Source organism: Puntigrus tetrazona, chromosome 10 (genome assembly GCF_018831695.1).
Source record: "Puntigrus tetrazona isolate hp1 chromosome 10, ASM1883169v1, whole genome shotgun sequence".
Classification (NCBI taxonomy): domain Eukaryota; kingdom Metazoa; phylum Chordata; class Actinopteri; order Cypriniformes; family Cyprinidae; genus Puntigrus; species Puntigrus tetrazona.
The window spans coordinates 12,585,981-12,613,241 of NC_056708.1; the positions used below are offsets into that span (position 1 = coordinate 12,585,981).

Sequence of the window (27,261 nt, forward strand, 5' to 3'; positions counted from 1 at the left end):
CAACATTTATTAAAAAAAAAAAGATATAGCTAAGTAGATCCATTGTGAACCAATTAAAAAAACAGAATAACTAAAATGTTGGTTATGCTTGGTTATCCAAGCAGTTTCATTTGTCCCCTCATGCCTCTGGTTTCCAGGTAATGAGTCCAGACACACAGGTAAAATTAGTTGCCCTTTATTTAAATAAAGGTTGTAATTAACTGGCAGAAATGACCACACGTGTGACAGACCTCACATAATGATGCAGTCAGCAGAATATCTCATGAATTAAATATTGCATTAATTAAAGTGCAACCCCACAGGGAAGCAATTTGAGATCACATTTGGAGTCATAGCCTAACAGCTATAAGCTTCTTATTTACTCATTATCACGCACTGGGTTTCTAATATTCACCATAGAGCTGGATTAGAGCATCAAGACTGTGGCATCTTCTGCCATCCAGTGGCTGAATGTAATTTGCAATGCACTTGCAGCTTGCTAGGCCTTTTAAGAGAATATATATGAACAGGAAAATGTTTAAACGTCTGAACTGCATTCTGTACATTTGCAGGTGTATGGAATAAATTTATTCAATGACATACTAGTCATTGATTTATGCCCTGCGATTAAATTTACGTTTCATCTTATCCACAGAATATATAACATTTTTATTTATTTATTTTTTCAAACACTGTCAAACATAAACCAATGCAGTTCATGCATAATCTTTTTTCCTCACATAAAAGTTTTAAATATTTATAACAGAGTTTAAATATTCTAGAGACTAGAGCTATCAAGAATGAAAGTTAACTTCTTCTTTCTTTTTTTTTTTTTTTTTTACAAAGGCTGGGGCTATCTAAAATTAAATAAAATATTAATGTCATTATACTGGAATTTAGGGCAGCTGGGTTCGTCAACAGTTTTGAAACTGAGCAGTTATGAGAGGAATTTTATTTTGGTTCAAATAGGCTGCTCGAAGCTTTCAGTAAAAGGGGTGGGGCCCGCTCGATTTTAATCACGTGATCAGTGGCAGCCAATACAATTCGTAGATTAGAGTGACGCGTAAACGGTTTTCGCCAATCCGACAGCTCGCCGCGCTGAACTCAAATTTGTCTGAAAGAGCGTGCTGTGTGTTTGAATGTGAGAGTAATAGCTCTTCAAATTCAGTTATTAAATTGAGATATTTAAGCTTGTTTTACCTGACTGGTTGAAGAAGCTGTAGATAACGTAAGTACATACTGTTTTTGGCATCTGGTATTATTTTAATATGCGCATTGTCATGATTTGGGTCGTTTTAAAAGCGTGATAATATAATGCTAACTCCTCTCTGATTCTTTCAGTGCTGATATAAAAGTGAGAATTAATCTGTTTGACATGTTATGCGGTATTTTTATATATCTGTTTGCAACCGCTGTATCTATTAATAGCAACTTGAAAAGTCCCAAAATTATGCACTGTATAATGTGTTTCTACATAATGCTTGTGACCTAGCAAAATAATTCAGTGAAAAGTTGCTGTATGGTTTCTTATTTTGCTTGTTTAGTGTTATAACAATGTGATGTTCTGCAGAAGAAAATCATCTTTGAAGAGCTGACCTTTATAAATGCACAGAATGGAGTCAGTTGTGAGAAAGGTGATTATTCATGAACCAGACCAGCTCTTTTATAGGTTGCAAATATTTTTATTAATCACATTTAAATGTGTGACACATGTTTGTGTGCTTGCAATGTAGTTTGTCTAATTCTGCTCCTTTGTTATTTCTGTTCAGAGTAACAAGGAAAACACTAAACCAGTATGTGGCCCGAAAATACAAGTCACCAGCAGTATTTTATCAAAACAAAAAGTGATCTGTAGATCTGCGCCCCTTCAGAAGGTAGATAACTCTGAACCAATAGAGAAGGAGAAGGATGTTAGGCCGAAGACCAAAACTAATGCTGATCCTACTAAGCGTAATACGCTAAGCCAGGCCTTCCGTACACAGCAGACTGTAAGACACAGGAAGCTTGTGGAAGAAGTTCAAAAACCACCCTCTACTGTCTCTGCCATCCAGAAGTCCAAACCTGGTACATATAAGGGTCGTGTAGTACAGTCTAAAATCGACTGCTTCAGAAAACCCAGTGCTGAAGTGAAGACCACAGAAAAGGTGATTTCAAAACCGGATGTGACCAGACCAAAACCTGAATTGCTAAAAGTTCGGTCCAAGTCTGTTACTTCCCTAGCAGTTTCCACTAAACCCAGAGTAAACTCTGCTTTATCATCTAGAACAAAATCTGTCTCTGATATCCAGCTGAATAGGACTGAAAAATCAGTCCAGAAGTCTGTTTCCCATAAACAGATACCTAAAAAGGTTCAAGACACGGTCTACCAGAAAAGCACTTGTGCTTTTCCCAAGTCAGCCCCTATAGCCACAGGGCGATTGGCCATTAGCAAACCCATCACTTCCAAGAAGAAAGAAATGACGGTGCAGATGGAGAAACCCAAAACAGCCACCACTGAACAGAAAGTCTACAGGCCTGTTACAAGTACAGTCAGCCAGTACAAAGTACAAATAGAGACGGCTGAAGAGAAGAGGTAAGTTAAATACATTACCTGTGTGTGTATATATATATATATATATATATATATATATATATATATATATATATATATATATATATATATATATATATATATATATATATATATATATAGAGAGAGAGAGAGATAGATATTGTGGATTAAAGTGGTGAAAAACATTTAACATTTACTATGTTACAAATAATAAATTATTTATGGAAGAATACTGATAAAAATGTATCATGCATTGCACAAAAAATATTATTCTGTAAAACAGTGTTAATAATTATAAATGATACAATTAACAATTACTAAATGTTTTCTTGACCATCCATCCAGCATATTACATAGATATCTGAAATGAAATCATCTGACACTGGGGACTTGAGTAATGCTGCTGAAACATCTGCTTTGACAACACAAGAATAAATGACATTTTACAATACATTAACATTTTTTAATAGAAGTTTTAGAAGGTTTTATTTATTTGTAACATTTCACAACCTTACTGCTTTACAGTGTTTTTTCTCAAATGAATGCAATCTTGGCACTTTAAAAAAAAAAACAAATGTTTGAACAGACTTGATGTGAGAACGAATTGATGTGATTTGTCTAATGTTTATTTATACTGTGCTTTTAGAGCAAAGCTTGCAGAGTGGCTGGCATCTAAGGGAAAGGCTCTCAAAAGGCCTCCAATCTCAGAAAAGGCAACCAAACCAGTACTAGCTCCGAAATCTAAAACTGGACCCAAAGTCACAACTGCTGCCCAGACTGAGGCTGTTGTCCAGACTGAGGCTGTACAACCAACCACTGCATTGAAGACTGACAACCAAACAAATGATATCAAAGTCCCTGACAATAAAACAGTGTGTTCTAGAAGATCAAGTAATATTATGAACACCACACTAGACTTGTTGGACAACAGTGATCTGGATTTGCCAGTTGACCCAGAGATAAGGATGGAGTCGGTAAGAATCATAAGAGAGGCTTATTTGTGAAACCGATATATAGACAGATATTTGCTGATGCATGTTTAATCATTATTTCTACTTTGTTTATATGTAATATGCAGTTGGTGTTGAACTTGTGTGATAAATTGGAGGCAATGGAGACGCCCTCATCATGTGAAGGTGGTGAGTCCCATCCAATATTCTTAATACAGGAATTAAATAGAAAATACATTTGTGTATTCTAATATTTGAGTCTTGATTCTCGAGTTTTATAAATTGCTTGTTTTTGCCCAACTTTGACAGGTGTAAATGTTGAAGAATCTGGTGTGGTGGGAGAGAAAAGAATGGAAGTGCAAGTGGAGGAGCAGGAAATGGATAAAGTGTTTGAAATTCTGAAAGAGGAGGAACTGGAAGACGAAGAAAGTGACCTTACGGAAGACACTAAGAATCCTCTTCTAAAGAATGAGGATAATGATGATCAGGATTCCAAGGAGAAGCTGTTCACGAGTGATGATGATGATAGTGATGAGGAGATCAAGAGCACCACTCCAGAGATGGCAGGGGCATCCGTTGTGAAATACAATGTGAAAACGACTCCATATCTTCAAAGGTGAGTTTGGTGTGATTTTAACGGCATGTACAAAGACGCATAGATTTGTAAGAGGTTAAGTTTTCATCTGGTTTTCTGGTTTTCCTATAGTGTAAAAAAGATAATCGATTGTGAAACGGCACCAGGCAGTGGGTCTCGGCGTAAAAGCACCATCAAAGACCTCAAGTTTCTGACACCTGTTCGACGTTCAACACGAATCCAGCGCAAGTCCTCACGTCTGCCGGGTATGCTGAATGACCACGATACTTGCGTCTCCTCATTGGCTGAGCTGGTGCAGATGGAAGATGCAGATGCAAACGCTTACATCTACAGAAAAAACCCAGCACTGTTGGAAGACCTACCTGATCAGCCTGAGGACTTTGCAAAAGTATGCAGTTAAGCGGTATAAGCTGAGGTTGATGTCACTTTCATTGGACATTTATAAGCATATGTAACGCCTACATTAAGTATTCTCTGTGACACTATTAATAATTGTTTATTTTAATATTTAAGTATTGTTTGCGTTAAGCTGCTAAATGATCTCTTAACCGCAATGGCTTTTAACAGCTTGGGGACAATAATTTGATTTATAGGCACTGTTATAAAAAGTTATCTATATGCTAACAAAGCTAATGCAATGGGTGTGTATAAAAAGCTTTTTTCTGTTATGTAATATTTTAACACTTCTTTGTTCATTTTGTAAAAAAAGTATATGGATGTAAAAATGTTTTGTTTTGAAAAAAATTAGCAAACCAAAGGATGCGTTTCTTTTCTCTCACTGTAATTTCTCTTGAACATTTTTAGGATGTCATTAATTCTCCTGTTGCTACTGTTTAATTGTTCTTTTAAATGTGTCAATCTTTTTTTGAACATGCGGTAAAACCTTTTAATTAGCTAGACTTTTTTTTCTACAGAGGATTGCATTAATCCTTTGCTAGTGACCATGTCTTTTTAAAGGCAAGATGAGCATTCACTGTATTTTAACCATAACTGTGATCACTGAGCTAGTGACTGCATGACACCTTTAATAAAGAATATATCAGTGCAATATAACTATCAGTTTTATTGTGTCATTATAACAAGGAAAATTGGTTTAGTTGAGGACTAATGAAAACATTTCGGTACAGAGACAGTCACCCATTTTTAATATATATTTTTTAAATATTAGACTAAAAAAAGACTAAACCTTTAAAGAATGCAGATATATTAATGTAAATGGTACATTCATCATTCCTAACCGAACTACTGCTATAATATTGTTCGTTGAATTATTTTTGTAACACGTCCACGGTTCCTCCCTAACTGCCGCCAATTTCTTCCTGTAAGCGCATGCTGATTGGCTGGAAATTTGAACTCGCTGTGAGCGAGCAAAGCATTGTGGGACGGAGACGAACTCCAACGCGCTTCTCCTCCAGGCCACACAAAGCACTAGAGTGCCGATCAATTTACCACTTTATTAGTCTCTAAAACTATATTTTTTAAACTTTCTGAACAGGATATCATCACGGTGAGTCCAATGAACTTGATTCGCTTTTAAAGATTCGACTCAAAGCGAACACGATGCCTAATTTCTGCGCGGCGCTGAACTGCTCCAGGAACAGCACTCATTCGGTGCTGGCGTTCTTCAGGTTTCCACGGGATCCAGAGAGGTAAACTACACGCGTTTTGCTCACCTAGCTTAATCTTTGTCATCTAAACGATAGACGACTTCGCGTTTTAGCTTCATTTATGCCTTCACCTGTTTACTAGTACAGACATTGTATGCAGAGCTCTACTGAGCCAGTTAGCTCGCTTGGTAGATCAGATGCGAAGTTCAATATGTCAATATACAGTGTTTACATGATGCTCAAAGTATTGTTATTTAACCCCGAGTTGTTCATCAGGCACCCCCTTTTTACTTCGCAGTTGTATCGTTTAAAAGGGTGTTTATTAGGCCAACTGGCTTGATTAAATATACTAAAAGTATGTCGGATATGAACTACATTGATCCCATTATGGATGCTGTGTATTAGCAGCTAGACACAATCAAAAGCAAAACAATACGGAGAATATCACTGTTTTACAGTATCATCATGCTATGTCCACATCACTGTGCTATGTTTTATGGCAGATGCTACAAGCCCTCCATTCATAAGATGTTTATTTCGTAGGTGTAAGAAATGGGTGGAAAACTGCAGTCGCTCAGACCTTAAAGACAAAACACCGGACCATCTGAACAAATACCACAGACTGTGTGCCAGACACTTTGAACCTAACTTGATAACCAAAACTGTAAGTTGTTTTTAATCTATTTGTATAGTTTGCTTTCATATGAATTATACTTTAAATAATAATACATTTTATAGGCTATCAATCAGGGAAAGGGTGTATTTTAAGTGCTGTTTCTAGTCCTGCAGTGTGACATAGGTTTCAGTGAAATATATAAATATAAAAAAACTGCAAGTACAGTAATTAAATATCGTGTAAGAGTATAGCATATAAAACAGCTTCACATCATAACTTCTCATGAATCAATAATACGAGCTCTAATATGTATTGCACATTATTGTGATTATTATTCAGAGCCCTTTCAGGACTGTGCTGAAGGATAATGCGATACCAACCATATTTGACAATCCTTCCTTCAAACGGTCCAATAATGAGGTAAGAGTTGCTTAGTATTAATCAATGATATGTACTGTATTAAGTCTGTCTGACAATAGCGTGTAAAGAATTTGAAAGGTGATGAATTTGATTGTTTCTAACAGACAGAAAATAAGGATGCCCCTGAAGCGAAGAAGAGTAAATGTGAGTAAATGTTGCTTCTTTGTTTTAAGAACTATTTAGATATTAAGATATCTTTTTTTCACATATTTACATTCTCTCTCTTGCTTTTTTGTTTAGTAATGCTGTAATTCTTTGACACATTCTATTTATTTTAATGAATTCCACTAGGCAAATTATCACTGAATTTATGTTTCTGTTTTTTGTTTCGTTTTTTCCAGCGGACTCCCAAAGTGAGCCAACAAAAGATAATAGTGAGGTAACAACCAAAGAGACCAGTGAGAGCAAGAATGGCGATGGGGTTGACAGCAGCCCTCAGGTCATTGATGAGGAAACGCTGAATAAAGAATATCTCAAGTCCTTGTTTGATGTTGTCGTGATGATGGGAGCACAGAACATCCCTCTGCATGGGCACTCCGACAAAGAACCCAGAAGCAAAAGCTTCACTCCCAGCAACTTCCAGGCACTTTTGGAGTACCGCATCAATGCAGGTGACGAATTCCTCAGAAAGAAGTTTGAGGGGTCACCCGTAAACCTCGAGTATTGCTCCTCTACTCAATTGCAGCAGATGCTGGAAGTGATCGAAAACTGCGTTCGTGATGAGTTGTTGGCTGAAGTTAAAGAAGGACGCTTTTTCTCATTGGTTGTGGACAACCTGGTTGAGATAGGCGGAGAGAGCCGTCTCCCGTTGTTCATTCGTTTTGTGAACAAGACCAACTGCCTCCGGGAAGAATTTGTTGGATTCCTGCCTTTTGAAGGTGATGTGGAGGCTATCACCAAGAGGCTTATTGCTGAAGTGACCGAGAAATGTGGCCTGGACATGCAGTACTGCAGAGGACAGGCATATTTGTGTTCCGGTGTGTCCGCTATGAAGGTCAAAGCAGTGGTGGCCAGAATAGCCGAGTTACACCCGCTAGCGGTTCTCACCCCTTGCTCCAGTTGCTCTCTAAACATCTGCCTGGCAAACACAATGACCTTCACAGGAGTGCATCTCGTCATGTCTACCCTGAAAAAGCTGGAAGCATTTTTCAGTAAGTCACCATTGTTACAAAATCAGCTGGAAAGTGCTATTTCAATCTACTACCAGGGAAACGAAGAAAAGGCCAACGTCCTCAAAGAGGCCTGCTACTCGAAATGGACCGAGCAGCATGATGCATTTGAAGTAGCTGTCGATCTCCTGGAGTCTCTCCTGCTTTGCATGGATAGCATTCATGATAATGAAGATCACAAATGGAGCGATGAAGTGGCACACAACGCCTTTGTCATATCCGAGGCGTTGGCCGATTTTGAATTTGTCATGACGTTAGTGGTGCTGAAGAACACACTTTCTTTCTCAAGAGCCTTTGGTAAGAATCTGCAGGGCCAAACAAATGAGGTCTTCTTCGCATCTAGCAGTCTGACTGCGGTTCTGCATTCGCTGAATGAAGTTTACGAGAATATCGAAGTCTACCACGAGTTCTGGTTTGAGGAGGCTGTTAACCTGGCTGCAGCTCTCGAAATCCCAGTGAAAGTACCCAGACTGTACTTCAGAAAACGACCGACGTCTGGTGAGGAAATCCAACCTGAGACATACTATAAAGAGCAAGTCACCCTTCCAGTGGTCAGCCATGTGATTAAGGAGCTGTCTGATCTGTTTTCTGAAAATCATCTGAAGGCCCTGAAGTCCTTGTCACTTGTCCCTGCCATCATGGGACAGTTGAAATTCAACACCGCAGAGGAGACCAGTGTAGACATATATAAAGATGACTTGCTGAACCCAGACACGTTTCCTGCCGAGTTACACTGCTGGAAGATCAAATGGAAGCATGGTACTAAAGATGTTGTACTGCCATCAACCATCTACGAGACGCTTCAGCTGTCTGATGTGAAGTTCTTCCCCAATGTATGTGCTCTCCTGAAAGTCCTGTACAATCTGCCAGTCTTTGCTCTGACAAATGACGAATGCAGCACTGCGAAACAACGACTGACCGCTTACCTGGAAGATACACCTGTGCATCACAGAAACAAGAGCATGGCTCTGTTCTATATTAACTGTGCTATTAAGCATGATTTGGACAGCATGGTGGAGAAATACTTGAAAATGTATCCAGATAGTGAGCCGTCAGAGAATCGTGATTGATTACAGGCAGTAGCACCAGTCTTACATATTGCAGTATAATGACTCTTGTCAATCAGCAGTTTGTAATTTTGCAGCTATAATTTTGTTACTTTTGCTTTTTATGTACAGTCATACAAGATTAGCAGGACTTGAGCCTTTTCTTATTGTTCTACTGTTTCATTTAACATGGTGTATATAAAAGTGTACCTCCAGTTTGAATTTGAAACATTAAAAAGATCTTTTGCTGACCAACTCCATGAATGTGTCTTGAAGCTGTTAAATACATTTTCAGAATTAAAAATATACAAAAAAAGGTCTATTTATTTATATTTATATTTTTATATATTGTGATATTAAATTCTATGACAGTTCCATGTATTATAACTAATAGCACGTAGAAATGGTCTTCACTTTTGCAGGTTATAATATAGTGCATTGAATTTTGAATAGTTATTTATATTAGGTATAGCTAATATTTCTATATAAATAAAAACATTGTGAATTATTTAATAATTCAGAAACCTGTGCACTTGATTGCAGAATCAAGTTACCATGTTAACTCATCTAATCCAAAAGTTTCTGTGTGGCACAGAAATTAATACTGAATTATAATATGCTATACAAAAATATATATATATATATATATATATATATATATATATATATATATATATATATATATATATATATATATATATTCAAAAGTTAATACTAAATTGCTAGGCAGTTGTGGTTTAGGCTAAATTATATAATCCTTAAAAAACCCTGTAAATATTATTATACGTACAAAACATTGTGGTTCTAAAATGTTCTGATGTATTTTATTCAGGCGAAATCCATGAAATGCTAACAACACATCAAGATATGAATCAAGCTGAATTTGTAATTTATCGTTGCGAAGTACAACAACTCGTTAGGTCCCTCAAAGTCAAATGTTAGTATGTGGGAAGAAATTAGTTAAACTTCTATAAAATAATCAGAACTTCATAAAATAATAAACTGTTATTAAAAGGGTGTGACCTCGAATGTTCACGTGGGTTACAAAAAAACCTTGGCGCCTCGTGGAGAAAGGGAAGAAATTTATATTTATGTAACTGTCTTGAAATGATACTTCATAAAAATCAGTTGAACAGCATGTTTGACATTTCTGAAAATGCCCAATGAGAAGGGGAACGAATGACGGTGATAGAGTTATTTTTGGGGGGATCCGTCCTCAGTTTAGTCCATTTCCGCTCTACATAGGTGTTCTTCCTGGTTGTTGATTCCTCTGTGAAAGTAGCAACATTTCGGCCATGAGCAAGTTCCAGTAGAATGCACGCGACGATTGGAAATAACACCCGATAGCGTGAGATCTATGTAGATGCGCGCGCGCTTTTTCCTGCCAAAGGGTCTCCTTTTGCGCTGAAAGATTCGTGCAATGCAGTGTTCATTTTGATTAAGTCCAAAATGCCCGACTGCTGTGCCGCAGCAAACTGCAAGCAGAGTACGGACCAGTCCAACGTTTCCTTCTTTAGGTTCCCACTGGATCCTGTTCGGTGAGTGCAGCCTTTGGGCGTAAATTCAATCGCAATTTAAAAGAAGCTATTTTTTCCTATGTAGGGTTTTGCTTAAGTACAGAATGAGCAAATTAGCATCGTTTGTTAGCTCGTTAGCTTCTGTCCCCCTTTTACAACGATTCATTGAATGCATGGCACCCTTATTGTGGGCTTATGCTTTCCCTGTTGCTTAATCTGTTTATGCAAATATATATTTTTTGGTTTTCGGGGACCCGTTTGTTTTATTTGGCAATTATGAAATTAGGCTATCTTTCGCATTTCTTCAACGTGATTGCTGCAACTTTTAAGGGGTTACTGTAAGCAATTGACTCCTGTACACGTTCGCCATCGTCAGGCCCTTCCCAAAATGGCAGGAATCTAATTCCCTCAGAATACGCTATTCTGTCCAGGGCTTCTTTTGGGGCTTTTGCTTTCTTCTTGTGGGATTTGGATGTCAAACTAAGTGTTGTGTTGTTTATGAAATACATGTGCTTTGTTCCAGACCTGTGATTTCTGGTAGTTGATGCGTGTGATCGTGGTAAAATATCACTTTTGCACTACTGCAATAACCTTGCTTCATATCTTTAGATGTAAACAATGGGTGGGTAAGTGCCACAGACCAGATCTGGAGACCAAAACACCTGAAGATTTACACAAGAACTACAGATTGTGCTCAAAACACTTTGAGACCTCAATGATATGTCAGCAAGTAAGTTTGGTCAACAACATGTTTAAAAATATGTGAGATTTTTATTATTTAATTACTATGTGAATAAACAAAACCAGTAAAAAAAATTTTATTGTATTTTTTTGTTGTTGCTCTGATCGATTTGTTTGACCAGTAGGCAGGCATTTTTGACGCTTGTGAATAACCAGTGTTTGAATCCTCTTTTAATTTTTGCTCAGATGGGTGATTATGGTAAACTTTGCATGTAAATTAAATGCTATTTGATTGGTTTTGTTAATAACCATTTGTAAAGTTTAATTTGCTTTTCTAAAATTTTCTAATGCTTTTTTATGTAAAGGGATTATAATGTAAATTATGTGTGTAAATTAAAATACTTTATTAAATACTTTAATACTAATACTAATATTTATTTATGGGTGTTTTAAAAAGCTGTTTCTAGCAACAAAAGCTTATAGAATAACATTGAAATCAGTTTTTTGTATAAATAGCTTATTTATGTTAATGTTTTATTTTAATTAAGTATACACACATTCCCAATTATTTCAACCTGGCCCTGCACAGTTATCCCTTAATGTGTAAAACTGTTTTTTTATTTTTTTATTTCAGACCTCTCAAAAATCAGTTTTGAAGGATGATGCCGTTCCTACTATATTTGATTTCACAACCAACCAGGACAATGCACAGACTAGCAACAGAAAAAGGACAAGGGAGAAAGTAAGAATCTAATTTACATCTATAATATTCTTGCTTTGTGATTAGACTGAGAGGGGGAAAAAAAAATTTTTTTGGAAGCACTTAAATAGTGACAAGGTAAACAAACACTTTGGGGATTGAGTTCTGGGTGGATTACTTATTTGAATATAATTGTGATTCCACCACTCATTTAAATTAGATTTCATGCTTGCAATGGTTCACCAAGCATTTTATAGTTTGGAGCATCATTGTTATTAATTCATTGTTTTTATTGGTCATTATGAATGCATTGTAGCGTTGACTCCAAATGGTATATTTTATTTTTTATTTCGCTTTCATTTTTCAGACAGGAGAGGAGCCTATTGCCACAAAGAAAACTAAAGGTAAGCAATGCATTTCCATATCAGCATTTTTAAATTTAGTTTTCTCTTTAAAATTAGACAAGCTAATTACATTTAGATTCTTTTTAAATTTGTTAAGTGTTTAAGTTAAGAGTGTTTGTGTTCTGCTTTAAGGTACCACCAATAACTCAAACCCCTCTGTGCCAGAAGAAGAAGATAGAGTTCAGAGTGATTCAGCTGAGAACAATGAAACGCGCACTCCTCCTGCACATGATGAACCAGAGAAGGAGGATCCTGCTATTTCCAAAGCGAAGGAAATTTTGAAAGACTACTTCAAGGAGACTTTAGCCTTCACAGGTTTTAGTATCACCAACAGTGCATCTCTTAATGCTGTTAAACCACTGGGGAATGACCCAGCTAGGCCACTCTCTGTCAACACAATATGCGCAGAGAAGATTGACCAAAAAGAAGTGCTCACCTTAGGTGAAGATGTAATGCGCGAGGAGATCCGCAATAGCTTGCGCCTTGCACGCTTCTTTTCCATACTTCTCCAAGACAAAGTAAACATTGAGGGCAAGGACCAGATTCCTGTGTTTATTCGCTCAGTCACTGGAGAAGGCTTTCCACAGAAGCACCTCATGGGATTCCTCCCTTGTGATGTTGACTCTGACACTCTGTTCCTTATGCTTATATCTGAGATCCGGAACAAGTGGGGCCTGCGAATGGAGCACTGCCGTGGCTTCACTTACCTGTCATCAGGTGCCATGTGTCAAAAACTGAAGGATCTCTCCTGCAGGATGCTACGGGATTTTCCACAGGTAGTTTTGTCCCCCAGTGAGCCTTACGCCTTCAATGTGTGGTTGATTCGCTCCATGCCCATCCTCCCAATTCAGGATGTTGTTGATACTGTAGAGCAGGTTGCTGCCATTATTAGGCAATCAGAAACTCTGGCAAAGAAACTTGATGCCAAGATCACTGCTTCATACAGCCACATCAAAGGCGAAGTGGACAGAGTGAAGGAATCTTGTCAGAACCATTGGGAATATGCCACCGATGCTTTCCAGACAATGCTTGATATCTTAGAACCGCTTTTGATCAGCATTGGAGAGATGTGCACCAGTGCCCTTTCAGATGTGGACACAGACACTGTCGTAGTGCTTCTAATGCTAAAAGAGAAGCTGAAGAACTTTGATTTCATCATTACCCTTGTGGTCTTGAAGAACACGCTGTGTTGTGTAAGCATACTGAACCCCAGCCTCAGGGGAATAATCAGCATCAGCAGCACATTGCAGTACACCATCTCTAACGCCTTGAAGCTTCTAACCAAACATATGCAGGAGATCGCCATTTTTCACAGAAAATGGTTCTCTGATGCAGTAGGCAGAGCCAAGAAGTTGGGGGTGCCAGTCAATCTGCCAGGGGAGATGGTGACAAATGGTGATGGTGCAGAGAAACCACAAGTCTCTTTGGAGGATCACTACAGAGAAGCACTGAGCAAGAAGGTTTTACAATACCTTGTTGATGAAGTCAAGAGAGTTTTAGGCACTGAAATGGCAAGAATCCTCAGATGGTTGTCATTGGTGCCCTCATACATGGCTGACCACAATTTTAGCATCCGCAAAGACAAAGTTGCTGATGCTAACCTGAATAACTTGGCTCGTCCTGACTCCTTTTATGATGAGCTGGGCTGTTGGGAAGTCAAATGGCGACATGCTAGCAAGCGAAGGATTCTTCCCACCAGTGTGTTTGCTACCCTCAAGATCCCAGATATAGGCTTTTACCCAAATGTGCAGAGTCTGTTGAGAGTGTTGGGCACCATTCCTTGTGTCCGAGCGGAATCTGATGTGTATGGGCACTATGACATGGTTTTGGACCGCTATCAGTCCTACATGAAAGAAGTACAAGTGGAAAAGAGACTGAGCAATATGGCCTTTGTTTATGTCAATCAAGACGTCCACTTCAGCATTGAGGAAATGGTGGAGGCCTATGTAAAGAAATATCCAGAAATCCTGCAGCTATTACAGCAAGTATGTGTGTTTTTGGTAACTAATTAAATTTAATTTGTTTAATTATATCTCGTTTCTGGAGATAAATAATGCTAAAATCTTGCTTTTTTTTAACAAGCTGTTCACTGTTTTGATCCACTCCTTTGTTCTTCTTAGGATGATGTAATGGAAGTGCAACTATCAGGTAAAGCTTTCTCAACTTTCTGGTTTTGATAGCTTAAACGAAAATAAATTTAACTAAACTGAATTGTTTAATACAGTTTTTGATTATATTTATTATTCCAACCCCTATAACAGTTCCTGAAACCAGCGCAAATGACACCTCTAAAGAAGATACAGAAGAAACAAGAGAGATGACTTTAAATATGGACATTGAGAGGCAGAAAGCACCTGAGTGTGCAGAAACTGATAAAGAGGCATTAAAATCTGCATTACAGACCGCTGTCACGGCAGCATACGGCAGGCAAAGCAGACTCACTCAGGGTGATCAAGAAGTAGAATATGTGACCAAATCAGAGATGAATGAAGTGCTTAAAGTGTGTGAGGATGTTGTAAGAGAGAGGATTCTTTCAGAGCTCGGAAGTTCATTTTTCTCCCTGTTTATCGACAGAGTTGTCCGGTTTGGAGAGACAGACTACTTACCCATGTTCATCAGATTTGTTGACAGTTTTGATGTCATGCGCCTTGAGCTTTTGGGTTTTATCGAGGTTACTCATGACACTGAGGCCATGTGCGAACGACTTTTTGATGTTGTCACTAAAGAATGGCGTCTCGATTTAAGCAACTGCAGAGGTCAAGCTTACCTTGGCTCTGGGGAAGTATCCTACAAGCTTAAGGCTTTTGCATGTAAAATACAGGAGCAGTATCCTCTTGCTATATGCACACACTGCTCATGTTACTCCTTTAATACGTGGTGGTCAAGGTCAGTTCCAGTAGCTGCAGTCATTAGAGCCATAGACACATTAGAGGAAATAGTGTCATTCTTCCACAGCATGCCTGCCCTTGAAAAAGAGTTAGATCAAGTTTTGGCCATAGGCCTAAGAGAGAGCTATGAAAAAATCCATGAGCTTCAAGGAAAATTCTGTTCCTCTTGGCTAGAGAAACACGACTCTTATGAAGTCTTTGCTCAGATTCTGGAGCCTCTGGTAGATTGGCTTGAAAATATTGATAACTGTCAGCCACAAAGGTGGAATTTGGCAGTATCCAACAGAGCCAAGAGACTACTTCAGTTAATAAGGGACTTTGATTTTATTGTGGCAATTGTTGCGCTAAAAAATGCCTCATCCTTCACCAGAGAACTGAGTGCAGCACTCCAGAAAGACCATTTTAGTGCTGCCTCGCAGCTCAGCCAGATCAGTGGTATTGTGGCCACGCTTAACAGAGTGAAAACCAACATCAAGGTTTTTCATCAGAATTGGTTTGATGAAGCTTCTGTTTTTGCTCAGAGTCTGGGTGTCCAGGTTAAAGTGCCTGATAGTGTGATTGTTCCAAGGGACAGCCTCTTGAAGCCAGGTTCATATTACAAAGATGCAATGAGTGTCCCTTTAGTTGACCACCTCATAAACATGGTGAAAGACTATTTCTCTGATGACCACAAGGAGGCTCTCAACTTATTGTCCTTGGTCCCGTGCTCTGTGACAATGAGCTATGTATTTGAAACACTTAAGTCAAAACCTCCATTGTACATTGGTGACCTTCCCGATCCTGACAACTTCTTCACAGAGCTAAGCTGCTGGAAAGTGAAGTGGAAAACAAAGGTGGTTAGTGTAACCATACCAGAGACCATTTTTCAAACTCTGCGTTTACCCCTCATGCAGTACTTTGTAAACATCAACACATTGCTGAAGATAATGTGTGTGTTGCCAAGCACAGCTTTAGAGTATTGTGGTGAGGTCAAGCGCCACAAAATGTATCAAGACTACTTGAGCAACACCTCACCAATGGACAGATCGCCCTGTTTAGCTGTGCTTCAAGTGGGCACTGACTTTAACAGGGATCTAGACCGAATGGTTGCTCAGTGTTTAAAGCTTACACCTAAGACACTGGAGGGGATTTGCCTGGTAAGGATCAGTTATGAAGTTACTAGTTACTCATTTCAAATGTTTAATATGCTTTCCAGATGTGTTCCTAAATTCTGTTTTACTTCACAGGACAAAGAATCCAAAACCTTAGGAAGGACTGCTGAAATAAAAACAGAAGGTGTGTAATATTTTTATTGCTGCCTTTTTTCTCTTTAGAGTTCTTTCCACTTGTCTTATGAGGGGAGGAAAAAGTGGAAGCAGTATTTAAGCACACAGTAGACAAGTCAATAATCAGAGAGAAATTTGTTGTTTTACCATTATATTGAGCCATATATTGAGGGGTAAAAACATGTATACCTTAGTTCGAAAATATGCATTTGGAAAGTAGGTAGGGTGAATTTGAGTTTAATGCTCACTTTTCTAACATTGCAGATGACACCCACATGGATGACGTAGAGGACAGGGAAGCTCAGCAGGTTTGTAAAGTTATGTCAATTGTTATAGATTACAGTATAGATTGTTGGTTGAGTTGAAATTTGTTTTTTGGTTTTGTTCATAAGTAGTTTTTCTATTCACAGGACAAAGACTCCGGAATACTTGTGGTGAATTCTGAGATAATCAGCATGGGTATGTCATTTTTGGGTATGGTCTTGCATCTGTGAGATTTATTTTTCTTTAATTAAATAATTGTTTTATTGTGAACACTTTATTCATTGTCTAAGATAATGTTTACCCTGACTTTTAGAAGCAGAAATCTACAAAGAGGGAGCAGAGAGCATAGAGACTCATCAGCAGTCTGAAAACATAGAAGTGGTTGCTGGTTGCATGGAAGTGGCTGCTGAAGAGCAGCATGAAAAGATCAAAGAAATGGAGCAGGTTCCAGACGAGAATGGGCATTCTGAAGAACCAGCTGACAACATAAAGAACTGTGAAGAAATCTTTAAACAGGCAGCAACGCTTGCAAGGAGAAACTGCTCGTTGATCGACCTTGATAAACCAGAGCAAGATGCTGTTGTTCAGAAACTTGCCTTATGTCATTGGGTGAAGGAGGAAGGAACATTGTTCACAGAGGGAGAGATGCTACAAAGTATTGTGAAAGCCATACGAGAAACAATCCTCACTGAAGTTCAGGACTCTCCGTTCTTTTCCATCATCATTGATAGAGCTATTTCAGTGGGAGAGGTGAAGTTCCTGCCAGTCTTTGTTAGATATGTAAATGACTGCATTCCTAAAGTGGAACTTATAGGATTTCTGCCCTTTGATGAAAGCTCTGATGTGGATTTGCAAGTTAAGGCTCTTTTAGCAACACTTGAAGATGAGTGGGGACTTCAGATGGGCTGCTGTCGTGGCCAGTCCATCATGTGCTTTGGTACGGGGGGCAGAAGTCTCAGGAAGATGGCTTTGGGTTTTTTAGAGAGCTATCCATTAGCGGTGAACACTCCCAGTGAGTCTTGTGGACTTGCCTATTGGCTGGCTTTAAGCCTACAAAATGAATCTATTACAAAGGTTCTAGAAACAGCTGAGGATTTATTACAGTTTTTTGACCAGTCTCCCAAGTTAGAAAGTGAGCTTGCCAAGACCATGGATGGACTGCTGAATACCCCACGGGAAGCACTTGCAGAGGTCCCAGAAACCTGTCTGTCCAGATGGAAGAAGAGAGAAGACTTCTTTGATATTTTGGTAGACATGCTAGAGGGAGTCCTTAACTGCTTAGATTCTGTGAGCACCAACTCCAGTGGGTCATGGGGTGATAGCATGTCACTGCATTCCCAGACCCTGTCCACAGCTCTTAGACAGGTTGATTTTATCATCCCCCTAGTTATCTTGAAGAATGCCTGTGCGCCCTTGAGGAATTGCAGCACTGTGTTTCGCTGTGGAAACCCAGCTGACATTATTTGTGAGCTAGAGAAGATTATGCCAATAATAGATACTTTTAGCAAGATGTTGGACAATGTGAGTGCAGTGCATTCTCTCTGGTTTGAGGAGGCAGTGGAGCTTGCAGCTAAAGTCATGGGATTGCTGTCATATGCGGAATCTGTTAGTAGCTATGATTCACCAGAGACATTTTACATGGAAGCGGTTAGCTTACCAGTTCTAAATGGTTTGATTGAAGAAATGAAGTTTAACTTCTCAGAGAATCACCTAAAAGCCCTGAAAGTTTTGTCCCTTTTGCCGACATGCAACCCTCTGCCTATTCTCCCGGAATCCACAGACAAACTGCACACTATATACATGAGTGATCTTCCTGAGGCGGAAACGGCAGAAGACGACATTAACACCTGGGCCACAGTATGGAGAGAGAAGTATCAAGATGTTTGTCCTCCCACCTCCATCTCTGAGACATTGCTCCATAATGAAGCCAAAAACCTTCCAAATGTTGCAACCCTTCTTAAGCTTGTGGCTGTGTTGCCCAGCATTAGCATGGAGTGTGATCTAATGAAGACAACTCTAAACTCTTTAAGGACTTTACTCAGAGATGGTATCTTCAGCAGGGGCAGTAAGACTGATGCAGTGATGCTTCTTATGCATCGTCAGACACTACAGAGCCTGGAAGAGGTGATTGAGAAATGCATGGCGAGTGATCCAGAAAGTAATCAATTTCTTGCACAGGTGTGGTTCTTTGAGTTTACATTTGTGTTAGTAATTGTCATTGTCCAAAATTATAAAATTAGCACATTGATATCAACTTGTAAACAAGAAAATGTCTTTTTTTTTATTCTTCATGTAGGTCAAGTCAAGAGTTAATCACCTGAGAATAGAAGGTGGTAAGTAAACTCAAATGGGCTTTTAAAGAAATTAAATTGCTGTTGCATATTATTTTCAACACACTTTTTCCTGTACCATTTCAGAGGTGATTGCCATGACTCCACAAGAGATGGTTGCAGATACAAATGGTTCAGATTATCCACAAGAGGCAAATGTTGCTGAAATCGGTCAGTAATGTTAAAATTGAAATTATTCGTAATAAGTAATAATCTCCTTTTTATTAAATATTATGTCTCATACTTTTAGATGTCAAAACTGCTACTTCAGAGGAAATTCTAGTGGAAACCAACGACTCTAGTGAAATAGAAAGAGCTGAAGAAAATACACCTGAGCAGCCATCATATTTAACACCTTGCAGCTCAGACAATGCCACAGCTGTCATTCCTACTTGCAGCTCTCTGCCAACCAGCACATCTGACCAACCAGCAGAATCTGGCCTAGATGCCACTATGCAATCTACAGTAGCAGAACCTGATAGAAGTGATCAACCGATCGCAATTGTTCAAGATGCTAATGAAAAGTCTGAAGTACTTGATGAATGTGAAATTAATCTACCAGAAACGGGAGATCAAATAGTTACTAATCAAGGTGGAACTGAGCAGTCCAATGAAGAAGAGCCAGTTAGCACTGTTCAGTCAATATCGGCTAATCAAAGTGAAAGTGATCAACTTATGGAAGTTAATCAGTTTGTTGCCGCAGAATCAGGTGAAGTCGACCAGCCAACAACAGAGAAACAAAGTGTACCTGATCAGTTCACAGCAGTTGCTCAAGTTGGTACTGTTTCCTCCATAATTGGTCAAGATGAAGGCTTAGCAGATGGTCAGTTTGTGTCAAAGGATCAGAGTGAGTCTGTTCAGCTCATGTCAGTTGATCTCTGTGTAAACAAGTTAGAGTCAGTCCATCAGAGTGAAACTGATCAACCCATGGAAATTGATGTAAGTGGGAATGATCCATATGTAGTTGAAGATCAGGGTGGAAATGGCAGGCCAGCGACTGGTGAATGTGTAGTTGAGCCATTGGAAGTTACTCCAGTCGAAACTGATCAGTCTAATGCAAAAGTTCAGGGTGAAGCTTGTCAGTTATTAACAGTGATAGATGGAGAAACAGATCAGTTGGTATCAGTGGAGCAAACTGGATCTTGTTCTCTTGAGGCTGTTGATAACTCTGGAAATGATCATTCTGTATCAGCAGGTCAGGGCAAAACTGGTCAGTCAGTAACTGAAGATCAGATTGTAAATGATCAGTTTGTGGCAGATGCTCATTTTAAATCTGTACATTTAGCAGTAAAAAGTCAAGATTCTATTCAGACAGATCATGGATTAGCAAATCAAGGTGAGTTAATATCAGAGCGAGATCAAAGTGCATCTCATGAACTCATGGTAGTTGACTCTGGAAAAGATCAGTCTCTAACATCAGATCACAGTGTAACTGATCAGTCAGAAATGGGAGACCCAAGTGTATCAGAAGAGTTCTCAGTAGTTGGTCAGATTAAGAATTATTCTGTAGTAGGGGATCAAGATGGCACTGGTCAGACAGAAACTGGTTCTCCAAGTGAAGGTGAAACTAGTCAATCAGTATCAAATCAAAATGTATCTGATCACCCTGTGGTAGATGACTCTGGAAATGATCAGTCTGCAGCAGCAGATCAAAGTGTAGCTGGTCAGTCAGAAATAGGAGACCCAAGTGTAACAGAAGAGTTTATAGTAGCTGGTCAAGTTGAAAATAATCATTCTTTAATAGATGAAAATAAAACCGGTCAGACAGAAACTGGTCTCCCAAGTGAAGGTGAAACTAGTCAGACAGAATCAGGAGATCAAAATGTATTTGATCACCCCATGGTAGATGACTCTGGAAATGATCAATCTGCAGCAGCAGATCAAAGTGTATCTGGTCAGTCAGAAATAGGAGACCCAAGTGTAACAGAACAGTTCATAGTAATCGGTCAAGTTGAAAATGATCATTCTGTAGTAGATGAAACCGATCAGATGGAAGTTGGATTCACAAGTGAAGGTGAAACTAGTCAGATAGTATTAGATCAAAATGTATCTGATCAGCTCATGGTAGATGATGACTCTGGAAATGATCAGTCTGTAACAGCAGATCAAGATGTAACCTGTCAGTCAGTTACAGAAGATCAAAGTGTACCTGATCAGTTTATAGCAGTTGGTCAAGATGAGTCAGATCAATCTGTAGTTGAGGGTAAAAATGAAATTGCTCTGACAGAAACTGTATTACCAAACGAAGTTGGAACTAGTCAGTCAATATTAGGGGATCAATGTGGAGCTGATCAGCGCATGGTAGTTGGCTCTGAAATTGAACAGTCTGAAACCATAGCTCATAGTGTAACTGGTCGGTCTGTCTTACCAAATGAAGCTGGAACTAATCAGTTACTTTTGGGAGATTGTGCATCTGATGAGCTCATGGTTGTGGAGTCTGGAAATGATCAGTGTGTGACAGTAGAGCAAGGTGGAACTGATCATTCATCACCAGATCAAACTGTAACTGATACATTTGTGGAAGATGCAGGTCATCAGCCTATAGTAGAACATCAAAGTGGATTTGGGTTAGAGGGTGGAAGTGGAACTTGTCAGATAGCATCAGGGAGTCAAAGTGGAAATGATCAGCTTGTGTCAGATGAACCCTGTGGAAATGATCAGTCTGTAGTTGAATCTAAAGGTGAAACTATTCTTGCAGTTGCATTGAATCAAAGTGTTCCTGATCAGTCTGTGGCACTTAGTCAAGGTGGAAATGATCAGATAGTACCAGGGAATCAAAGTGAAACTGATCAGTCCAACATGGATCAGGTTGGCTTTGAGCAGCCCAAAGTAGCTGCAGATTGTGGCACAAATCAGTTCAGTTCAGTGGCTCCAGATTGCTCAGACCAACCAACTGCAGCAGTACACATTTGCCTTGATCAGTCCTCTGCAATAACTCCAAGTGTTACTGACCATTGCACACCTGCTTCAACTGAGGATATTACTGATCACCCCACGGCAGCAGAATCTGAAGGCACAGTCCAGTCTGATGTAAATGCACAGGATAGTGCAAACCAAGTAGTTACCCTGGATGGCACTGTACTACAAAAAATAGTTTTAACCCCCTACGATGCTGTTGCTCGAGAGGAATTACTCAAGGAACTGTGTGACATAAAGTTCTTTTCCATAGTCACAGAGGAAGAGTCTTCAATCGATGGCCACCCATACATCTCTGTGGGAATACACTACCTTAACAAACAAGGCATCAAGTGTGAAAATATATTGGCCTTTATCCCACTCTCCACAAACATTACTTCATTCATTGATACGCTCACCATCACTCTTTCTGAGAAGTGGGGCTTGAACTTGGCATTGTGTAGAAGTCAAACCTTGGCAAGACCAGGTGCCTCAGTCTCTCAGATGACACAGGCTTCAGCTTTGCTTTCCCAGAGACTCCCTCATGCTTTCAGCTCCCCAAACCTTGTAACTCCAACATCTTTGCTAGCCAGTTTGTCCTCCTTGAGAGAGATGACTCAGTGTTTTGAGTGCTTGGAACAGCTTTATATGTGGTTCTCTGAGGATGTTCAACGACGTGTAAGACTAGAGGATGCTGTTGTACATTTGTTCCAGGAGAACGAAAGGAAGGCCAGTGAGCTGAAAGCCAAGATCAGCAGCAATCAACTGGCAATGAGCCATGAAGTTCTGGAACTCACTATAGACATTCTAGAGGCCATCGTCTTTTGCTTGAATGAGATGAAAGGGAACCAAGATAATGAGGCAAACACAGCACAGGCTCAGAGCTTCCTTTCTACTATCCAAAACTTTGATTTCGTATTGACAGTTGTGATTATGAAAAACATCTTGAGCCTCACCAAAAGCATAAGCCTGAGTCTTCAGGGAAATTCCTATGATGTGTATCAAGCTGTAAACCGCATGTCTGATCTGCTGCCCTCTCTCAGTGAAATGAAGAACAGTATTGACTCACATCATCAAACCTGGTTTCAAGAGGCTGTTGCTTTAGCTTCTAAGCAGGTACCTTCACTACAGCCACCCTTAAATGTGCACTACAGAGAGGACATCAGTAAAGGGGCCATTGAGCACTGTATTGCTGAGATTGAAGGACTTTCCCAGGATGTTCTATCTGCTGTTCGCTGCTTGCAGGTTGTGCCTTATGTCATGTCCAAAGTGGAGGGATGCTGCAACAACACAGAGTTTGTCAAGGTGTTCCAAGATGTCTTACCTGACCCAAACTCCTTCCAGGATGAGCTGCAGAGGTGGAGGGACAGGTGGCAAGAATGTATTGCCAGTCATCAGCACCTACCCGACACTGTTCTTGGCACTCTCAAAACTTCTGACATTGAGTCTTTTCCCAACATTTCAACTATCCTTAGGCTCCTGGCAGTCCTGCCCATCTGCAGCACGCAGAGTAGCTTCACACAAAGAAAGATGAAATCTGATATGTACCCTCTGTAGTAGGCTTGGCTTAGCTGGCTGTCCCCAAACAAGCTGTCTAATAGGATGTCATACACTGCTGAAACTTCAGAATGTCCCACTGTATTCTCTAAACTGTAGATCACATCTGACTGTAGGTTTCAGTATGTTTATTTTATTAGTTGAATTAGACCTGTACACTTTAAATATAATCACATAATGGTTTTATTGATGTTTTGTCTTTTTTTTATTATTTCTTTTACGTAAGTGGCATGGAAAAAGAGGACTGCCAATTGGGACCAATGTCTTGCCAAAAAACAGAATAGGATGCCCTTGGGGGGCCTTACTGCTTTGTGCCTTTATGCAAAAACCCTACATAACACTTTGAATCATGTGACACAAAAGGTCTGGATGGACACTTTCACACCACACTTTTTGGGAATTTCCTAATATCTTCAGGAACTTTTAAAGACTTCAAATCATATAAATATTCTGAGATGCATTGTGAGGAAAAGAGGATCATGTTTTATCACAATGAATTATGACTGTGTTATATTGTCAATGTCATCCCACGGCACAAGCTAAAAACAGTCTGTCCCTGTATCATTATGCGTGTTACAATGTTTGATTTGTTTGCAGTTTTATTTAGATGAATGGATCTTTCTGTAAACATTTCTCCCAGAAACCCTCCTCACAAAGGAAGCGTTCATATATATTTGACTAAAATAAATAAAATCATTGAAAAGAAGTAGTGTTTTACATTTCAATCTCTTCTCAGTCTGAAGACAGAATATTTAAGGATGTCCACAAGATGGCACTGTAAACCTATTATAGTTTGGCGTGTACCAATAGGTAAGTTTCTCTTTCTTTACATCTATCTATATATATGTGTGTGTGTTTGTAAATTTAATATATCTGAATTTTTGCCTAGATTTATGCACAGTAGAAACTAATTTATTTCTTAATTTACTCCCCACACTAGTGGATGTGTATTAGTGTAATTTAAAAAATTGTTGTTTTTTTTTCTTTATGCACAACAGAAAACTATTTTATCTGTACTATTATATAGACTTTTGTTGTGTTTTTTTATGTATATAAAGTATATTATGCTGCACTGTTGACATTTCTTAATGTAACACAATTGTAGTAATAGCTAATGTCATTGGCTGGTTACATGGTTTTTTTAATAACTGTGTAATCTGTTCAGTTATTTTAGTTTCTTGTTTTAACTGATTTAGTCTTATTAATGTGTACTTTTTATCACAAAACAAAGGAGAAGAATCAAACTTCTGTTCACCACTTCCTGCCAGTGTCCTCTATTCTTTCACTAAGTTAAAGGTAGTTAATGATTAATGCCTTCGGTTTTTAATGCCTTTTTTAAGAGTTCAGGCTTTTCACAAAATAGCATTGGCCCCCTGTAGCCTGTCGATGATTTGCAGCCATTCTTTAACCCTTGGCCCATAGACTCCAGATCCATCATAGAATATTGTTTTCAGGAGTAGATTTTGAGATGTCTTTGAGAAGCAATCAGTCTCCCATTTCCATGTAACCTTGGACCTATGATTCACCCTTGGGGGCTTGAGCCTTTGACCTTTTAGGGTCGTTTCTTGTGAGAGCGGCAGTAGATGTGGTTGGAAAGGCAGGGAAATAAAGCTATTAACGAGACAACGCCACAGTAATTACAACTACAAATCAATTAAGGCCTGCTTTATTGCTTTATTGTGGCAGATTGAATCTATGACTTGCAGTCAAGAGAAAGTAGTTGCAGTTCAGAAATTCATGGACTATTCCAAAGAACGTATGCATTTTTCTTTCTGTGCTCCCTAGAGTAGCATTACCAAGATTCTTTGCCAACAGCTTAAGCGACTTAAGCTTGTATCAAGAGAAATGCATGATTTTTTATTTTTTTTTATTTTAGAGGATCAGCAATCTGTTCAAACACTTTGTGCAGATACGTTCGTTCTCTAATCTTGTTCTATTGTTTAGTGGTTGGACAATATTGTGCAACATGTATCCTCAAAACAATTGTTTGTTTGGTCAGTTCCCAAAGGACTTTTTTTATGTGGTGTTCGATGGTGTGCTGACAAGCCAAGTCCTTGTCCTTCTTTCCTTCGACGAATGCGTTTCGCGTACCACAGTGGTTTTGATTTCCTCCCCATTTTCCACAAGTAATAAATTATTTGTGGCCAGATTTTTTTTTTTAATTCTTTGCAATATTAACTTTTGTTAAATATAAAACCGTCCAACAGTTAACTTCTCTTTCACATCTATAGAAACCCTTAAATGTTCATTAAGGACAGGAGTTGAACATCACAAGGTGAGTTTGTCTTCTTATTGTCATTTAATGCTGTAGATCCAATGGCACTGTTGCTCAGGTAGTTTACATTATTTTAAAGACTATGAAGATCTAGCCTATCTTTAAGGTCTGAATTCTTGTTCCTTTGGCAGTCTTTTCCAGGCTAATAACATGAGCCTTAAAACCCCTGGAGCCATTAGCGGCAGCTGAAATGCCAAGATACGCTTCCTCTTGTGAACTGTTATCTGGGATTAGTACATTTCCTCTCTCTTTCCTCCCAAAGCACTCAGTCTGAACATTGTTTCACTCTGTGTGTTCATCTGGAGCATCCTCTGCTCTGATCACACTGTAGAGGGCTCATGTATTCTCTGTCTGTAGGCCGAAACAGAGCTGCCCTCTCCCTCTTCTCAGAACAAGGGTCTGATTGTGTCTGCTCAGCCCGGTGTGAAAGAACTATCTCTTCGTGTTACTCCTGCTCATCCACAGAGCAAACGGATCTGTCTCCTCTGGCGGTTGGGCAGCCCGGCAGCGCTGTTTGCAGACAGGATTATTTCGGAGTCCTCCGGTCTTCTCTAGCCTATAGAAACTCTCCTGCTGTCTGCTTCTGTCATAACCATTTTTTTGTAAGTTCTAAGTTGTCAGTCATCCACGATCCGTTCTAAAATTAGATGTACTCGTTCAAATGGCTGATTAAAAAGTATGTTATACATTTCATCATTCTTCTTTTGAGTACATTATATTGCATGCTAATCTCTTGGCCAAACTGAGAATTGCCCTAATTGAACTCCTGAGCTTGTTTCCTGCTGGAAGTCAAGACTGGGCCATGCGGTAGGACCTGTGGCAGTGTATAATCATGTCCATGCATAGCATGGTTTTAACTATACTCCTGAGAGAGAGGCAGAGGGCTTAACAAGATTTTATTTCAAGGTTTCCGTGCCGACAATCCCTAGCCAAAATCTCAGAACCACCAACAAATAACGCATTTGGTTTGAGTTATTCCAATTTCAAATATGTTGGTCAGATCCGGAAACACTTGATTTTATTTTTTATTTTTTCCTCCTTTTTTTTTTTTTTTTTTTTTAATTTTTTTTTTGTCTATGTACTCTGCATGTAAATTTAAACCTTAACATCATATCTCATGTACTTAAATGCCATGGATTAACCTGTGAGTTTTTAAGCGGTTTTAGTGTTTCAACTTTCTCCCCCACACTTATAACTGAACCTGAGTGCATTGGAAGTGAAATGGGCATATCTTTGATGGATTAATATGGCTATTAGAATTCTCGAAATAACTCAGCATTTTTTGGCTTTCTAAATCAAGAGTATTAGGAGTGTGTCACTGATTAATTTGCTTATGAGAGTTTGAGGTCTGAGTGCCTGCCGATATGAATAATGCCCTGCTGTAAGAGTGGAGGGCAAGTAGGATTATCTTGTGATTTGGAGTGATTAGGTTACCGCTCTGGCAGCCTTCTCTCCCGACTACTTTGCTTTCGAATCGGAGCGTCTGTAGTTCTTATAACCAACCCTGGTACTCTGGTTTCTTTTCGCTTTAATCCTACAGAAGGCTATTGAT

At 39.1% G+C, this 27,261-nt stretch overlaps 3 protein-coding genes across 5 annotated transcripts; all 3 read left to right on the top strand.

The window, feature by feature from the left end:
• The first annotated feature begins 1,040 nt into the window (after positions 1–1,040).
• On the top strand, positions 1,041–5,128 carry si:ch211-266i6.3 (cytoskeleton-associated protein 2). Of its 2 annotated transcripts, none has more exons than XM_043249802.1 (7): positions 1,041–1,207; positions 1,550–1,613; positions 1,749–2,551; positions 3,177–3,504; positions 3,609–3,669; positions 3,790–4,096; positions 4,187–5,128. In XM_043249802.1, exons 2-7 carry the CDS (start codon positions 1,584–1,586, stop codon positions 4,473–4,475), a joined length of 1,818 nt encoding a protein of 605 aa, XP_043105737.1. In that variant the 5' UTR covers positions 1,041–1,207; positions 1,550–1,583; the 3' UTR covers positions 4,476–5,128. The 2 variants fall into 2 exon arrangements, with proteins under 2 accessions (XP_043105737.1, XP_043105738.1); XM_043249803.1 differs by having other exon boundaries at positions 3,609–3,666.
• Positions 5,129–5,461: 333 nt separating this feature from the next.
• thap12a (THAP domain containing 12a) lies at positions 5,462–9,193 on the top strand. Its single transcript, XM_043251133.1, has 5 exons — positions 5,462–5,724; positions 6,226–6,346; positions 6,638–6,718; positions 6,823–6,862; positions 7,060–9,193. Exons 1-5 carry the CDS (start codon positions 5,636–5,638, stop codon positions 8,955–8,957), a joined length of 2,229 nt encoding a protein of 742 aa, XP_043107068.1. The 5' UTR covers positions 5,462–5,635; the 3' UTR covers positions 8,958–9,193.
• Positions 9,194–10,173: 980 nt separating this feature from the next.
• Positions 10,174–24,140, top strand: si:dkey-250d21.1. 2 transcript variants are annotated; one of them, XM_043249804.1, is made up of 14 exons: positions 10,174–10,471; positions 11,060–11,180; positions 11,766–11,873; positions 12,199–12,235; positions 12,368–14,220; positions 14,356–14,383; positions 14,497–16,259; positions 16,350–16,398; positions 16,653–16,696; positions 16,799–16,862; positions 16,966–18,830; positions 18,949–18,985; positions 19,070–19,153; positions 19,233–24,140. In XM_043249804.1, exons 1-14 carry the CDS (start codon positions 10,383–10,385, stop codon positions 23,432–23,434), a joined length of 10,344 nt encoding a protein of 3,447 aa, XP_043105739.1. In that variant the 5' UTR covers positions 10,174–10,382; the 3' UTR covers positions 23,435–24,140. The 2 variants fall into 2 exon arrangements, with proteins under 2 accessions (XP_043105739.1, XP_043105741.1); XM_043249806.1 differs by having other exon boundaries at positions 16,799–16,847.
• Positions 24,141–27,261: the final 3,121 nt, after the last annotated feature.

Coding starts and splice junctions, on each gene's coding strand:
- si:ch211-266i6.3 (XM_043249802.1), top strand. CDS start 1,584: ATGCACAGAATGGAGTCAGTTGTGAGAAAG. Junction 1,614..1,748: donor TGGAGTCAGTTGTGAGAAAG/GTGATTATTCAT, acceptor ATTTCTGTTCAG/AGTAACAAGGAAAACACTAA. Junction 4,097..4,186: donor ACGACTCCATATCTTCAAAG/GTGAGTTTGGTG, acceptor GTTTTCCTATAG/TGTAAAAAAGATAATCGATT.
- thap12a (XM_043251133.1), top strand. CDS start 5,636: ATGCCTAATTTCTGCGCGGCGCTGAACTGCTCCAGGAACAGCACTCAT. Junction 5,725..6,225: donor TTTCCACGGGATCCAGAGAG/GTAAACTACACG, acceptor TTTATTTCGTAG/GTGTAAGAAATGGGTGGAAA. Junction 6,719..6,822: donor TCAAACGGTCCAATAATGAG/GTAAGAGTTGCT, acceptor TGTTTCTAACAG/ACAGAAAATAAGGATGCCCC.
- si:dkey-250d21.1 (XM_043249804.1), top strand. CDS start 10,383: ATGCCCGACTGCTGTGCCGCAGCAAACTGCAAGCAGAGTACGGACCAG. Junction 16,697..16,798: donor AGGACAGGGAAGCTCAGCAG/GTTTGTAAAGTT, acceptor TTCTATTCACAG/GACAAAGACTCCGGAATACT. Junction 19,154..19,232: donor GGCAAATGTTGCTGAAATCG/GTCAGTAATGTT, acceptor TCATACTTTTAG/ATGTCAAAACTGCTACTTCA.